The sequence below is a fragment of the Hyperolius riggenbachi genome, chromosome 3, assembly GCF_040937935.1.
Source record: "Hyperolius riggenbachi isolate aHypRig1 chromosome 3, aHypRig1.pri, whole genome shotgun sequence".
Lineage (NCBI taxonomy): Eukaryota > Metazoa > Chordata > Amphibia > Anura > Hyperoliidae > Hyperolius > Hyperolius riggenbachi.
Genome location: NC_090648.1, coordinates 6,014,281 through 6,031,454, shown reverse-complemented (window position 1 = coordinate 6,031,454; position 17,174 = coordinate 6,014,281). Strand labels below are relative to the sequence as shown.

The 17,174-nt window shown below is 47.2% G+C and overlaps 1 protein-coding gene across 1 annotated transcript in view; it reads left to right on the top strand.

Moving 5' to 3' along the window:
• Positions 1-17,174, top strand: part of LOC137562466 (phospholipid scramblase 3-like) — a 58,323-nt gene that overhangs the window by 20,157 nt on the left and 20,992 nt on the right. The window contains exons 4-6 of the mRNA XM_068273833.1: positions 13,529-13,556; positions 15,731-15,912; positions 16,240-16,401. Coding sequence (XP_068129934.1) covers positions 13,529-13,556; positions 15,731-15,912; positions 16,240-16,401 — 372 coding nt within the window. The remainder of the gene's footprint in view (positions 1-13,528; positions 13,557-15,730; positions 15,913-16,239; positions 16,402-17,174) is intronic.

Sequence of the window (17,174 nt, the reverse complement as noted above, 5' to 3'; positions counted from 1 at the left end):
GAAGCTCAACCCCCTGCTGTTTTACAACTAGCATTGTCCAGACTAGGGGCCTGATTCACAAAGCGGTGCTAACAGTTAGCACACTGGTGAAAAGCCCTTTATCATGCCTAAACTCAGTTTAGGCATGATGGGCTCGATTCACAAAGCGGTGCTAACTCAGTTAGAGACTTTAGGCATGATAACCATTGCACCACTCTGGTGAAAAGCCAGTTTAGGGGCTCGATTTACCAAGCGGTGCAAAGTGTTAGCACCGTGGTGAAAAGGCCCTCTTCACGCCTAAAGTCACTTTAGGCATGATAAGATGGGCTTCGCGCGAAGTTTCCGCGCGTAAAGTTTTGCGCGCGCTCCCGCGTGCGTGCGCGCGAAGCGCCCCTCACTTCGCGCGATGCGCCCATTAAACCCTATGGGACTTTGCGCGCGCGCCTGTGCGGGTGCGCGCGCAAAACTTTGCGCGCGATAACTTCGCGCGAAGTGCAGGCAAAAACGGTGCTAACTCAGTGGTGAAGAGGTCATCACGCCTAAAGTCCTTTAGGCGTGATAACTGGGTTAGCACCGCTTGGTGAATCGAGGCCTAAGGGCTCGATTTACTAAGCGGTGCAAAGTGTTAGCACCGTGGTGAAAAGGCCCTCTTCACGCCTAAAGTCACTTTAGGCATGATAAGAAGGGCTTCGCGCGAAGTTTCCGCGCGTAAAGTTTTGCGCGCGCTCCCGCGTGCGTGCGCGCGAAGCGCCCCGCACTTCGCGCGATGCGCCCATTAAACCCTATGGGACTTTGCGCGCGCGCCTGTGCGGGTGCGCGCGCAAAACTTTACGCGCGATAACTTCGCGCGAAGTGCAGGCAAAAACGGTGCTAACTCAGTGGTGAAGAGGTCATCACGCCTAAAGTCCTTTAGGCGTGATAACTGGGTTAGCACCGCTTGGTGAATCGAGCCCCAGGTGTGATAAGTTTAGGCATGATAAGTTTAGGTGTGATAAGTTTAGGCATGCTAAGTTTAGATAAGTTTAGATCGCTTGCAAAGTCCCGCACGCAAAGCAGCGCCATTAAACTTTATACGAAGTGCACCAGTCTTTGCTAGCGCAAAACTTTTGATCAGCTGTGCACTGCGGTGCTAACGCAGTTGGCGCTTAAACTTATCATGCCTAAACTTATCACACCTAAACTTACCATGCCTAAACTTATCACACCTAAACTTATCACGCCTAAACTTATCACACCTAAACTTATCATGCCTAAACTGAGTTTAGGCATGATAAAGGGCTTTTCACCAGCGTGCTAACTGTTAGCACCGCTTTGTGAATCAGGCCCGATAAGTTTAGGGCCTCGATTCACAAAGCGGTGATAACCCAGTTATCACGCCTAAAAAACTTTAGGCGTGATGACCTTTTCACCACTGAGTTATCACCGATTTTTCCTGCTCTTCGCGCGAAGTTACCGCGCGTAAGCGCGTTCGCGCGTACGCGCGTAAGAGCGCGCGCAAAGTCCCATAGGGCTTAATGGGAGCTTCGCGTGAAGCGTCGGGTGTTGCGCGTACGCGCGGCAACTTCGCGCGAGTTTCTTCTTATCATGCCTAAAGTGACTTTAGGCGTGATAAGGGCCTTTTCACCACGGTGCTAACACTTTGCACCGCTTGGTGAATCGAGCCCTAGGTGTGATAAGTTTAGGCATGATAAGTTTAGGGGCTCGATTCACCAAGCGGTGCAAAGTGTTAGCACCGTGGTGAAAAGGCCCTCTTCACGCCTAAACTCAGTTTAGGCATGATAAGAAGGGCTTCGCGCGAAGTTACCGCACGTACGCGCGTTCGCGCGTAAGTGCGCGCGCAGCACCCGACGCTTCGCGCGAAGCTCCCGTTAAACCCTATGGGACTTTGCGCGCGCTCTTACGCGCGTACGCGCGAACGCGCTTACGCGCGGTAACTTCGCGCGAAGAGCAGGAAAAATCAGTGGTGAAAAGGTCATCACGCCTAAGGGGCTCGATTCACCAAGCGGTGCTAACCCAGTTATCACGCCTAAAGGACTTTAGGCGTGATGACCTCTTCACCACTGAGTTAGCACCGTTTTTGCCTGCACTTCGCGCGAAGTTATCGCGCGCAAAGTTTTGCGCGTGCACCCGCACAGGCGCGCGCGCAAAGTCCCATAGGGTTTAATGGGCGCATCGCGCGAAGTGCGGGGCGCTTCGCGCGCACGCACGCGGGAGCGCGCGCAAAACTTTACGCGCGGAAACTTCGCGCGAAGCCCTTCTTATCATGCCTAAAGTGACTTTAGGCGTGAAGAGGGCCTTTTCACCACGGTGCTAACACTTTGCACCGCTTGGTGAATCGAGCCCAAAGTCTTTTAGGCGTGATAACTGGGTTATCACCGCTTTGTGAATCGAGGCCCTAAACTTATCACGCCTAAACTGGCTTTTCACCAGCATGGTGCAATGGTTATCATGCCTAAAGTCTTTTAGGCATGCTAACTGGGTTAGCACCGCTTTGTGAATCGAGGCCCAACTGCGTTAGCACCGCAGTGCACAGCTGATCAAAAGTTTTGCGCTAGCAAAGTCTGGTGCACTTTGCATAGAGTTTAATGTCGCTGCTTTGCGTGCGGGACTTTGCACGCTATCTACACTTATCTAAACTTATCACACCTAAACTGGCTTTTCACCAGCATGGTGCAATGGTTATCATGCCTAAAGTCTTTTAGGCATGCTAACTGGGTTAGCACCGCTTTGTGAATCGAGCCCTAGGGGCCTGATTCACAAAGCGGTGCTAACAGTTAGCACCCTGGTGAAAAGCCCTTTATCATGCCTAAACTCAGTTTAGGCATGATAAGTTTAGGTGTGATAAGTTTAGGTGTGATAAGTTTAGGCATGATAAGTTTAGGTGTGATAAGTTTAGGCATGATAAGTTTAAGCGCCAACTGCGTTAGCACCGCAGTGCACAGCTGATCAAAAGTTTTACGCTAGAAAAGACTGGTGCAGTTTAATGGCGCTGCTTTGCGTGCGGGACTTTGCAAGCGAACTAAATTTATCTAAACTTAGCATGCCTAAACTTATCACACCTGGGGCCTGATTCACAAAGCGGTGCTAACAGTTAGCATGCTGGTGAAAAGCCCTTTATCATGCCTAAACTCAGTTTAGGCATGATAAGTTTAGGTGTGATAAGTTTAGGGGCCTGATTCACAAAGCGGTGCTAACAGTTAGCACGCTGGTGAAAAGCCCTTTATCATGCCTAAACTCAGTTTAGGCATGATAAGTTTAGGTGTGATAAGTTTAGGTGTGATAAGTTTAGGCATGATAAGTTTAGGTGTGATAAGTTTAGGCATGATAAGTTTAAGCGCCAACTGCGTTAGCACCGCAGTGCACAGCTGATCAAAAGTTTTACGCTGGTAAAGACTGGTGCACTTCGTATAAAGTTTAATGGCGCTGCTTTGCGTGCGGGACTTTGCAAGCGATCTAAACTTATCTAAACTTAGCATGCCTAAACTTATCACACCTAAAATTATCACGCCTAAACTTATCACGCCTAAACTGGCTTTTCACCAGCATGGTGCAATGGTTATCATGCCTAAAGTCTTTTAGGCGTGCTAACTGGGTTAGCACCGCTTTGTGAATCGAGCCCCTAAACTTATCACGCCTAAACTTATCACACCTTGGGCTCGATTCACCAAGCGGTGCAAAGTGTTAGCACCGTGGTGAAAAGGCCCTTATCACGCCTAAAGTCACTTTAGGCATGATAAGAAGAAACTCGCGCGAAGTTGCCGCGCGTACGCGCAACACCCGCCGCTTCGCGCGAAGCTCCCATTAAGCCCTATGGGACTTTGCGCGCGCTCTTATGCGCGTACGCGCGAACGCGCTTACGCGCGGTAACTTCGCGCGAAGAGCAGGAAAAATCGGTGATAACTCAGTGGTGAAAAGGTCATCACGCCTAAAGTCTTTTAGGCGTGATAACTGGGTTATCACCGCTTTGTGAATCGAGGCCCTAAACTGGCTGTTCACCGGCGTGGTGCAATGGTTATCATGCCTAAAGTCTCTAACTGGGTTAGCACCGCTTTGTGAATCGAGCCCAATAAGTTTAGATAAGTTTAGATCGCTTGCAAAGTCCCGCACGCAAAGCAGCGCCATTAAACTCTATGCGAAGTGCACCAGACTTTGCTAGCGTAAAACTTTTGATCAGCTGTGCACTGCGGTGCTAACCCAGTTGGCGCTTAAACTTATCGGGCTTGATTCACAAAGCAGTGCTAACAGTTAGCACCCTGGTGAAAAGCCCTTTATCATGCCTAAACTCAGTTTAGGCATGATAAGTTTAGGGGCTCGATTCACAAAGCGGTGATAACCCAGTTAGAGACTTTAGGCATGATAACCATTGCACCACGCTAGTGAAAAGCCAGTTTAGGGGCCTGATTCACAAAGCGGTGCTAACAGTTAGCACCCTGGTGAAAAGCCCTTTATCATGCCTAAACTCAGTTTAGGCATGATGGGCTCGATTCACAAAGCGGTGCTAACCCAGTTAGAGACTTTAGGCATGATAACCATTGCACCACTCTGGTGAAAAGCCAGTTTAGGTGTGATAAGTTTAGGCATGATAAGTTTAGGTGTGATAAGTTTAGGTGTGATAAGTTTAGGCATGATAAGTTTAGGTGTGATAAGTTTAGGCATGATAAGTTTAGATAAGTTTAGATCGCTTGCAAAGTCCCGCACGCAAAGCAGCGCCATTAAACTTTATACGAAGTGCACCAGACTTTGCTAGCGCAAAACTTTTGATCAGCTGTGCATTGCGGTGCTAACGCAGTTGGTGCTTAAACTTATCAAACTTATCATGCCTAAACTTATCACACCTAAACTTATCATGGCTAAACTTATCACACCTAAACTTATCACACCTAAACTTATCATGCCTAAACTGAGTTTAGGCATGATAAAGGGCTTTTCACCAGCATGCTAACTGTTAGCACCGCTTTGTGAATCAGGCCCTAGGGGCTCGATTCACCAAGCGGTGCAAAGTGTTAGCACCGTAGTGAAAAGGCCCTTATCACGCCTAAACTCAGTTTAGGCATGATAAGAAGGGCTTCGCGCGAAGTTACCGCGCGTACTCGCGTTCGCGCGTACGCGCGTAAGTGCGCGCGCAGCACCCGACGCTTCGCGCGAAGCTCCCATTAAACCCTATGGGACTTTGCGCGCGCTCTCACGCGCGTACGCGCGAACGCGCGTTCGCGCGGTAACTTCGCGCGAAGAGCAGGAAAAAGCGGTGATAACTCAGTGGTGAAAAGGTCATCACGCCTAAAGTCCTTTAGGCGTGATAACTGAGTTATCACCGCTTGGTGAATCGAGGCCAAGGTGTGATAAGTTTAGGGCCTCGATTCACCAAGCGGTGATAACTCAGTTATCACGCCTAAAGGACTTTAGGCGTGATGACCTTTTCACCACTGAGTTATCACCGCTTTTTCCTGCTCTTCGCGCGAAGTTACAGCGCGAACGCATAGGGTTTAATGGGAGCTTCGCGCGAAGCGTCGGGTGCTGCGCGCGCTCTTACGCGCCTACGCGCGAACGCGCGTACGCGCGGTAACTTCGCGCGAAGCCCTTCTTATCATGCCTAAACTGAGTTTAGGCGTGATAAGTTTAGGGGCTTGATTCACAAAGCGGTGCTAACAGTTAGCACGCTGGTGAAAAGCCCTTTATCATGCCTAAACTCAGTTTAGGCATGATAAGTTTAGGTGTGATAAGTTTAGGTGTGATAAGTTTAGGCATGATAAGTTTAGGTGTGATAAGTTTAGGCATGCTAAGTTTAAGCGCCAACTGCGTTAGCACCGCAGTGCACAGCTGATCAAAAGTTTTACGCTAGCAAAGACTGGTGCACTTTGTATAAAGTTTAATGGCGCTGCTTTGCGTGCGGGACTTTGCAAGCGATCTAAACTTATCTAAACTTAGCATGCCTAAACTTATCACACCTAAACTTATCACACCTAAACTTATCATGCCTAAACTGGCTTTTCACCAGCATGGTGCAATGGTTATCATGCCTAAAGTCTTTTAGGCATGCTAACTGGGTTAGCACCGCTTTGTGAATCGAGCCCTAGGTGTGATAAGTTTAGGTGTGATAAGTTTAGGCATGATAAGTTTAAGCGCCAACTGCGTTAGCACCGCAGTGCACAGCTGATCAAAAGTTTTACGCTAGAAAAGACTGGTGCAGTTTAATGGCGCTGCTTTGCGTGCGGGACTTTGCAAGCGATTTAAACTTATCTAAACTTAGCATGCCTAAACTTATCACACCTAAACTTATCATGCCTAAACTGAGTTTAGGCGTGATAAGGGGCTTTTCACCAGCGTGCTAACTGTTAGCACCGCTTTGTGAATCAGGCCCGATAAGTTTAAGCGCCAACTGGGTTAGCACCGCAGTGCACAGCTGATCAAAAGTTTTGCGCTAGCAAAGTCTGGTGCACTTCGCATAGAGTTTAATGGCGCTGCTTTGCGTGCAGGACTTTGCACGCTTTCTACAATTATCTAAACTTATCGGGCTCGATTCACAAAGCGGTGCTAACCCAGTTAGAGACTTTAGGCATGATAACCATTGCACCATGCTGGTGAAAAGCCAGTTTAGGTGTGATAAGTTTAGGCATGATAAGTTTAGATAAGTTTAGATCGCTTGCAAAGTCCCGCACGCAAAGCAGCGCCATTAAACTTTATGCGAAGTGCACCAGACTTTACTAGCGTAAAACTTTTGATCAGCTGTGTACTGCGGTGCTAACGCAGTTGGCGCTTAAACTTATCGGGCTCGATTCACCAAGCGGTGCAAAGTGTTAGCACCGTGGTGAAAAGGCCCTCTTCACGCCTAAAGTCACTTTAGGCATGATAAGAAGGGCTTCGCGCGAAGTTTCCGCGCGTAAAGTTTTGCGCGCGCTCCCGCGTGCGTGCGCGCGAAGCGCCCCGCACTTCGCGCGATGCGCCCATTAAACCCTATGGGACTTTGCGCGCGCGCCTGTGGGGGTGCGCGCGCAAAACTTTGCGCGCGATAACTTCGCGCGAAGTGCAGGCAAAAACGGTGCTAACTCAGTGGTGAAGAGGTCATCACGCCTAAAGTCCTTTAGGCGTGATAACTGGGTTAGCACCGCTTGGTGAATCGAGCCCCTAAACTTATCACACCTAAACTTATCATGCCTAAACTTATCATGCCTAAACTGAGTTTAGGCATGATAAAGGGCTTTTCACCAGCGTGCTAACTGTTAGCACCGCTTTGTGAATCAGGCCCATCATACCTAAACTTATCACACCTAGGGCTTGATTCACAAAGCGGTGCTAACCCAGTTAGAGACTTTAGGCATGATAACCATTGCACCACGCTGGTGAAAAGCCAGTTTAGGCGTGATAAGTTTAGGTGTGATAAGTTTAGGTGTGATAAGTTTAGGCATGATAAGTTTAGATAAGTTTAGATCGCTTGCAAAGTCCCGCACACAAAGCAGCGCCATTAAACTTTATACAAAGTGCACCAGTCTTTGCTAGCGTAAAACTTTTGATCAGCTGTGCACTGCGGTGCTAACGCAGTTGGCGCTTAAACTTAGCATGCCTAAACTTATCACACCTAAACTTATCATGCCTAAACTTATCACACCTAAACTTATCACACCTAAACTTATCATGCCTAAACTGAGTTTAGGCATGATAAAGGGCTTTTCACCAGGGTGCTAACTGTTAGCACCGCTTTGTGGGCTCGATTCACCAAGCGGTGCAAAGTGTTAGCACCGTGGTGAAAAGGCCCTCTTCACGCCTAAAGTCACTTTAGGCATGATAAGAAGGGCTTCGCGCGAAGTTTCCGCGCGTAAAGTTTTGCGCGCGCTCCCGCGTGCGTGCGCGCGAAGCGCCCCGCACTTCGCGCGATGCGCCCATTAAACCCTATGGGACTTAGCGCGCCTGTGCGGGTGCGCGCGCAAAACTTTGCGCGCGATAACTTCGCGCGAAGTGCAGGCAAAAACGGTGCTAACTCAGTGGTGAAGAGGTCATCACGCCTAAAGTCCTTTAGGCGTGATAACTGGGTTAGCACCGCTTGGTGAATCGAGCCCCGTGAATCAAGCCCCTAAACTTATCATGCCTAAACTGGCTTTTCACCAGCATGGTGCAATGGTTATCACGCCTAAAGGGCTCGATTCACAAAGCGGTGCTAACCCAGTTAGAGACTTTAGGCATGATAACCATTGCACCATGCTGGTGAAAAGCCAGTTTAGGCGTGATAAGTTTAGGTGTGATAAGTTTAGGTGTGATAAGTTTAGGCATGCTAAGTTTAGATAAGTTTAGATCGCTTGCAAAGTCCTGCACGCAAAGCAGCGCCATTAAACTTTATACAAAGTGCACCAGTCTTTGCTAGAGTAAAACTTTTGATCAGCTGTGCACTGCGGTGCTAACGCAGTTGGCGCTTAAACTTATCATGCCTAAACTTATCACACCTAAACTTATCATGCCTAAACTTATCACACCTAAACTTATCACACCTAAACTTATCACGCCTAAACTGGCTTTTCACCAGCATGGTGCAATGGTTATCATGCCTAAAGTCTCTAACTGGGTTAGCACCGCTTTGTGAATCGAGCCCTAGGTGTGAAATTCTTTAACTGTAACTGATGTTTTCTGTTTGAAGTACAATGGGGGTTTGTTTGTGGTCAGTTAAGTCTAATGAGGTGATTTCTTATTTGTGTTCAACAATCTCCTGCTCAGCGACCGCAGGTCCTTTGCGGACGGACAAAGTGGCTATTTTAACCCTTAGATGTAAAAAAAAATAGGTAAATTGAAAGTTTTTTTTAATAATAAACCACATTTTTAGAATGCATTTTTAATTTGCTATAGAGCTGCCCTGGGTGTTAAAATGATGCTCGGTTCACTTTAAGGTTGTTATGTGCAAACTCTGCGAATGGAAGGAAGTCTGCCCACTGGTGTTGGGCATCTGCCACATAACACCTCAAGAACTGCTCCAATGACTGATTAACCCTTTCAGTTTGTCCATTAGTTTGTGGGTGGTAAGCAGAGGAAAATGACAATGACATTCCCAAATTCTGGCCAAATGCCCGCCAAAATCTAGGCACGAATTGGACTCCCCTATCTGATACCACATTCTCCGGTATTATGTAGTATATACAGGCGCTGATCCAAACTTTATCTCATGTGTATGTTCCACCAGCTGCTCAGGATCAACCACATCCACAATCGGTTTCAAGAAAAATGCATATAAATCCACAGCGCTTGGTACTCAAATCGGCATCTGCAGTCACCCCACAGTGCTCAAAAGCATATTTCCACAGTGACCATCACCAGAAATAAATTGAGAAAGGTCACTTCTCCATCCAAGAATCACATAAACATTTATTAGAAGCTGAATCTACATCACATATACAATGACTTACTTCCAGGGTCCTTTTGACAGGGACCCTTAGTAGTTAAAAGCTTATAGTGTAACCCAGTACACATTTAAAATCCAAAAAACGATCTCATATAAGTTGCCCAGTCTCCAGTTCCTACCGGTTTCGGCCTTGCGCCGTCATCAGGGAACCCAATCTGCACAAGGATTCAAATTAAGTGCCTCATTGTCAGAGGTGCTTAATTTGAATCCTTGTGCAGATTGTTTGATACTCCTCCCTATATTGCCTGATGAAGCGGGTTTGAACCTGCGAAACGTGTTGCATTTCTTTTTGGAGTTCCTAATAAATGTGTTTGACTGTCTGAATCGCAGTCATTGTCGTGTCTGCTTGAGGGAGGTAAGACCACCACTTCCTCCTTCAATTTTGCCATTTAAGTTGTTTTTTAAGCTCATTTAATCTAATCTAAGATCTTATACTTTTGGCGCCTCTGTTCATTGTATCCACATGACGAAGGACAGGAGAGGAACAAAACAAGTTTTTTAACAATGAAAAGGCGGATTGAGCCTCTTCTGTCCAATTGTAAGTGTCAGCCCCCTTCTTAGTGAGATCAGTAAGAGGAGACACCACTGAGGAAAAGCCTTTAATACATTTTCTGTAATAATTGGCGAATCCCAGAAATCTCTGAAGTGCCTTCAACCTGTTAGGCTGAGGCCACTCCAGCACAGCCGAGACCTTCTTGGGATCAATGGTCAAACCCGAGGTAGAAATTATGTACCTCAGAAAAGGTACCTCAGTTACTTCGAAAATGCATTTTTCGAGTTTAGCGTCTAGATTGTTCTGCCTGAACTGTAATAATACAAATCTAACATGTTCCCGATGTTCCGACAAATTCTTAGAATAGATCAGAATGTCGTCTAAATAGACTAACACAAAATGGCCCAGAACTTCTCTGAAAATCTCATTGACAAGTTATTGAAAGACGGCTGGAGCGTTACACAACCCGAAGGGCATAACGAGGTATTCGTAATGCCCATCGGGTGTGTTGAATGCCGTTTATCACTCGTCACCCTTTCGGATGCGAACAAGTTGTATGCCCCCCGCAGGTCCAAATTTGAGAAAACACTGGCATTGGTGACTTGTGAAAACAAGTCGTCAATCAGAGAAAGAGGATAGCGATTTTTTATGGTGATTTTATTGAGTCCCCTGTAATCAATACAGGGCCGTAATCCACCATCCTTCTTCTGAACGAAAAAGAATCCTGCCCCTGCAGGGGACTTAGAAGGACGGATTAGGCCTTTGGCCAGGTTCTCTTTAATATATTCTTTCATATCGGTTTTCTCTGGACCAGAGAGGTTATATATATGACCTCCGGGGGGCGTGGTACCCGGCCTCAGCTCAATAGGACAATCTAAACTCCGATGTGGAGGGAGATTATCTGCTGATTTGGGACAGAATACATCTGAAAAGTCAGAAAACTGAGGTGGTACCCCTTCTACATGAATCTTGGTAGCACAAACAGAAACTCTCTCCATGTGATGATGATGACAAAATGGAGACCAGCTTAGCAGTTGGCCGGAACTCCAGTCTATCTGAGGAGAGTGTTTTCTTAACCAAGGCATTCCCAGAATCACTGTAGAAGTGGCCATTTTAAGCACAAAAAACTGATTTTTTTCCTTGTGGAGCACCCCCACATGGAATGAAAACACAGGAGTCTGAGAGAGGGGTCGTCTATCCTGTAAAGGAGAATCGTCCACTGCGGTGACAAAAATGTGTCTGTCCAATGGAAGGTTGTGAATACCCCATTTACGGGCGAAATCAAGATCCATAAAATATGCTGCGGAGCCAGAATCTATAAATGCTTGGGTAGATATACCTTGATCTCCCCAAGTTATAGAATAAGGCAATAATATTTTATCGGGTAGAGGTAAAACTGTCTCGCCTAGGGTAGTACCTCTAACTACACCTAGGCGGAGTTTTCCGTCTTCTTTGGACAATTTTGCACCATATGACCCTTTTCACCACAGTATAGACATAGACCCTCTTTTCTTCTCCTATTTTTCTCTAGCTCTGACAATCTGGACTGGCCGAACTGCATCGATTCATCCTGCGCAATGGGGGAGGATACAGAGAAAGGAGCGGATTTAATAGAACCCCTGGATCTGCTCTGTTTTTGATAACGAATACAGCGATCAATTTTAACCGCCAATGTGATTGCTTCATCCACTGTCTTGGGCTCAGGATGACTGATCATCACATCTGAAACTGAGTCTGACAGGCCTGTCAAAAAACAATCTAACAGAGCGAATTGTCCCCATCTTGCTGAAACTGCCCACCTTCTAAACTTAGCAGCATAAGTCTTGACCGTATTGTGTCCCTGACGGGGGGGTTTCAATTTTCGTTCTGCTGTAACCGCAATATCGGGGTCGTCATAGATTGCAGCCATAGAATAAAAAAAAAAAAACCTGATCAGAAGCTAATGCCTCATGTCCTTCAGGTAATCTGTATGCCCAAGTCTGAGAGTCCCCAGATAATAGGGTTTTGATAAAGGTGACCCTCTGCTGCTCTGTACCAGAGGACATAGGTCGCAATTCAAAATACGACATACACCGATTTTTAAAATTCCTGAAATCTGATCTGTGACCTTAGGGGGGGCACTCTCAGTTCCAAAACAGGAGGGGATTGCACTGGTAAAGTGGGGTTCTGTAAGGCACGTACCGCTTCAGACAGTTGATTAATTTGCGTCTGTTGCGCACTAACTGTGGCAGTCAGGCTGGTTACTGCCGCGGTCAAAGCCTGGACCTGATTACACAGTGCATCCATATATATGGTCTGTTGTTATGTAACAAAAGTGTCAGCAGGATAACAGGTTTCCGAATATGTGGTGATCTGCAGTATCACCAATAATACAGATACTATATCTGATTATATGGTGATCTGCAGCATCAACAATAATACAGAAATAGTTAGCAAATGGCGTGTAAGACGTGACAAGGTCACTAGCTTTATTGCACAAAGTGTAGTGATTGGTGCAAACAGTAATTTTCTGATAGATCCTCAGCGGTAACTTCACCAGTGGCGATGGAGGTTACAGATAGAACCACAGCGGTAACCTCACCAGTGGCGAGGGCCCACTGGTGAGAGAGAGTAGTCAGACAGATCAGGTAGGCAACATACGGGCAGACAAGGTACAGAATCGGCAGGCAGAATCAAAGTGGAGGCAGGCAGAATCAAAGCAAAAATCGGCAACAAGATCAGATGGGCAGAAGCACAGAAGCACAAGGCAAAAGGATAGTTGAGAGTTCAGGCAAGGTTCATACACATAAAGACAATAATATCAATTATAATTATAGCTAATTATAGCTAATTATAGCTATCAAACAATTCCTATCTCTGTGTAAAATCCCCGGTTTCCTCCCGGATCAAAGCACACCGGAACTATCTAAGGTCTGAGCGCTAACACAAAGTATTCACAACAACAGACGATGAGCAAATGACATCTCGCAGCTTAAATACAGAAAGCAAACTCAAACCGCCCGCCCAGAGGGCTGGACCAATCAGCAGCGTGTGATTGGCAGGTTGGTGTCAGCTGACTGCAAGATCAGCTGACCCGTCTCCTCAGATTATAAAGGTCCTGCCGCCCCACCAGCGAGCGTGCTGACCTAATCTGATGTGTAGAGGAGAGACCTGTCCTGCCAGGGGCTGTGCAAGATGACTGAGAGGATGCGGCAACCGCGGGGGTGACGTCAGACCCGGAAACGGCGGCCGCAGCACTCTCCGCTGGTGAGGTAATACTGCTATACCTGACATTCTTTTTACAGTAATAGTTCTGTAGTGCAACAATCTATACATTAACAACGCATGGATTATACTTCAGCAGGGACGATAAACTCCAGAGCCAAGCTACGACTCTCAGAGAGATTAGAGCTTTGGTTTCTTAGCATCAGAATAATTGGGGTGCTACGTGGATGATGACCTATTTTTCTCTGATGATTTCATAACTAGAGATTGGGTATCCTTCCATCTTCTATCCTCATTTCGTACCAGTGACGTCCGTACATCCACTTCAGTCTCCTCCACCCCTTCTTCTAACGTCTTTCCCAACCAATGTGACCCTCACTATCATCTCATTCAGTATTGCTCTCTCCTTGTGCATGCTCCATCATTGTGTCATCATAAGAATTCTACCTCTAAAGTTCATCTTGTTCTTTCAGGTCAACCAGCTCACCATCAGTGAAAGATGTAAGAACTTCTCCAATTTTCCCTTTTTTTTTGATGATGGTGGTCATGGTGATGGTAGATAAATTGATGAATGAATAAGAAGTAAAACCTGAACGTATCTATCCTCCTCTATAGATCTGCATCACGGTTACTTTCCCCTATGGTGATGATGACTCTCAGTAAAACTCTCTTTAACCTTTGTATACATTTTGAAAAATCCCAGTATGCCGAGCCAAACTCTGTACAGAAATTAGGGACCCCTCCCATGGCCCAAAAAAACAGGGACCCATCCAATGGCCCAAGAAACGAGGGACCCATCCTATGGCACAAAAAAAAAACAGGGACCCATCACATGGTTCAACAAACCAGGGGCCCATTCCATGGCCCAAGAAACCAGGGATCCATCACATGGCCCAAGAAAACAGAGACCCATCACAGGGCCCAAGAAACCAGGGACCAATCCCATGGCCCAAGAAGCCTGGGACCCAACCCATGGCCCAAGAAACCAGGAACCCATCACATGGCCCAAGATACCAGGGACCCAACCCATGGCCCAAGAAACCAGGGGCCCATTCCATGGCCCATGAAACCAGGGACCCATCCCGTGACCCAAGATACCAGGAACCCATCACATGGCCCAAGATACCAGGGACCCAACCCATGGCCCAGGATACCAGAGATCCATCAAATGGCCCGAGAAACTAGGGACCCATCCTATAGCACAAAAATAACAGGGACCCATCGCACGGTCCAAGAAACCAGGGACCCATCCCATGGCCAAAGAAACCAGGGATCCATCACATGGCCCAAGAAAACAGGAACCCATCACAGGGCCCAAGACACCAGGGACCAATCCCATGTCCCAAGAAACCAGGGACCCAACTCATGGCCCAGGATACCAGGGACCCATCCCATGGCCCAAGAAACTAATGACCCATACAATGGCTGAAGAAACCAGGGGCCCACTCCATTGCCCAAGAAACCAGTGACCCATCCCATGGCCCAAGATACCAGGGACCCAACCCATGGCCCAAGATACCAGGGACCCGTTCCATGGCCCAAGATACCAGGGACCATCACATGACCCAAGAAACCAGGGACCCATCATATGGCCCAAGTAACCAGGGACCCATCACACGGCGCAAGACATCAGGGTCCCATCCCATGGCCCAAGAAACCAGGGACTCCTCCGATACCTCAAGAAACCAGGGCCCATTCCATGGTCCAAGAAACCAGGGACCGATCCCATGTCTCAAGAAACCAGGGACCCGTCCCATGGCCTAAGAAACCAGGGACCCATCACATGGCACAAGAAATCAGGGACCCATCACATGGCACAAAGATATCAGGGACCCATCACATGGCACAAGAAATCAGGGACCCATCACATGGCACAAGATATCAGGGACCCATCACATTGCACAATAAATCAGGGACCCATCACATGGCCCAAGAAACCAGGGACCTGTCCCATGTCCTAAGAAACCAGGGACCTGTCCCATGGCCTAAGAAACCAGGGACCCATCCCATGGCCTAAGAAACCAGGGACCCATCACATGGCACAAGAAATCAGGGACCCATCACATGGCACAAAGATATCAGGGACCCATCACATGGCACAAGAAATAAGGGACCCATCACATGGCACAAGATATCAGGGACCCATCACATGGCACAATAAATCAGGGACCCATCACATGGCCCAAGAAACCAGGGACCTGTCCCATGGCCTAAGAAACCAGGGACCTGTCCCATGGCCTAAGAAACCAGGGACCTGCCCCATGGCCTAAGAAACCAGGGACCTGTCCCATGGCCTAAGAAACTAGGGACCCATCACATGGCACAAGAAACCAGAGACCCGTTCCATGTTTTCCTGGAGTCCAAAATGATCAGATTGTTCAATCAACATGACTAAATATTACCTTGTGTGTACGTACGGGTCCTAGCTGAGATCTGCCACCTGAATATGGAACTAGAAGGAAGGAATGCCTCATTATATTGTGGCCCCATGCAGACTTGTGGACCTCCAATAGTTGTTTATCCAGATCTATCAGGTTAGATTTTTCCACATTTATAAGAACCACAGAGCTTCCCATTCTCCATCTACAATTGCCTTAATATTTCAGTAGACAGGTTGATGGTTCCACCTACTGAAGTCATCTGTGTAACATTTATTTATTTATTTGCATTAACAGTCACAACAAATCAAGGTTGGGGGAGGACCTTTACTGTCCTGGATATGATGGGCCAGAGCTTTTACCAGGCTCATCAGTACGCCCAGTGCTGTGGACCCCTGTATGATCTGAAGATCAAAGATAATGAAGGCCAGGATGTCGTGGAGGTTCTGGAGAGCTGTGGCTGCCGGTGTACCAGAGAGGTCAGAGGAGTCATATTCATTCTACCTGCAAAACACGGGAGACATGGGCTCGGGTTAGCCAACGGGTCTTCCTTTATAGAGCCACAACTACCATTAACTTTAATTTATAAAGCATCAGCGTAGTAAACAACACTGAGGAACAGGGGGTGAAAATGAGAAATTCACAGAACATACATAATGCTTTGAGACTCAGGAGGAACAGAAAACGCTGCAGAAGAGATGACACATACAGAAAACAATAATTATGGGGGTAAATGTGTGTTTAAATTGAGCTGGGAGAAAACTATTACTGTTTCCTTGTTCTGAGGTGAACCATCTCTCTTCCAGATGGACGTACTTCTTCCCTCTACTGGGGTTGTCGGATCCGTCAAACTGAACTGGAACCAGTTTGTCACCCATATGTCTGTCATGGATTCTTCCAAAGAAGTGGTCCTTCTCATCCTGGGTCCCAGCTTCCAGAACAACATCTTCGGGAACGTAATCTTTGAGGTGCCGTTATGTACAAAATCTAATGGGGTTGGTCTGGAAAATTGCTGTGCCAAAGAGATCTCAGCAAAGTGCTATGGGGACTTGTCCTAGCCTTGTTCCTAGTGATGAGAAAAGAAGTCTAAGTTACGTTATAGCTAGTGGTGGTTGTGACATGAGCCTGCTGATACACCAAACCCCCTAAAAAAGTTACCTTTAGTTCGCCCGAAACGTCAGACTCCCAATCAGAGCTATCGGATGCCTCTGGAATACAAGTATATGGGGCAACTGGGGGCACAGATTCTGCCATACCTTCCCACAATCAACCATCAAAAAACCAGCAGCCCATTCTTTCTCTACCCGCTCGTCACAAGAGACACAACAAATACAAAAAGAAAAAAAGTCGAGGCGGACGAGGAGAGGGGGTGTAAAACATACTAAACATAGATGGGTGACTTCGGATTCTGACCATGACAGTCATACCGTTGTCAATCTTTCAGCCACCATTTTGTCTTCTTCAGAGGTTGCATTACTTTCACGGGGGCTCTCGTTTGCCCCCACATCACATTTTGATGTGTTCTCTACACTTTTGGACGTGAACAAATTTGTCAGGTCTGTCCTCCTGAGAAAGCACTTCATTGACGGGCGGACTGCGGATTTGGTCGAGGATAACATTGCGGTCAGTGGAGATGTGGTCTTGCCTGATATAGGAAACTTTGGGGACACTAAGTCTCTCTTGTCATTAGAGCAATTGCTCTCAGAGACGGTCCCCTTGGTCTCGGAAGATGATGTAGGGC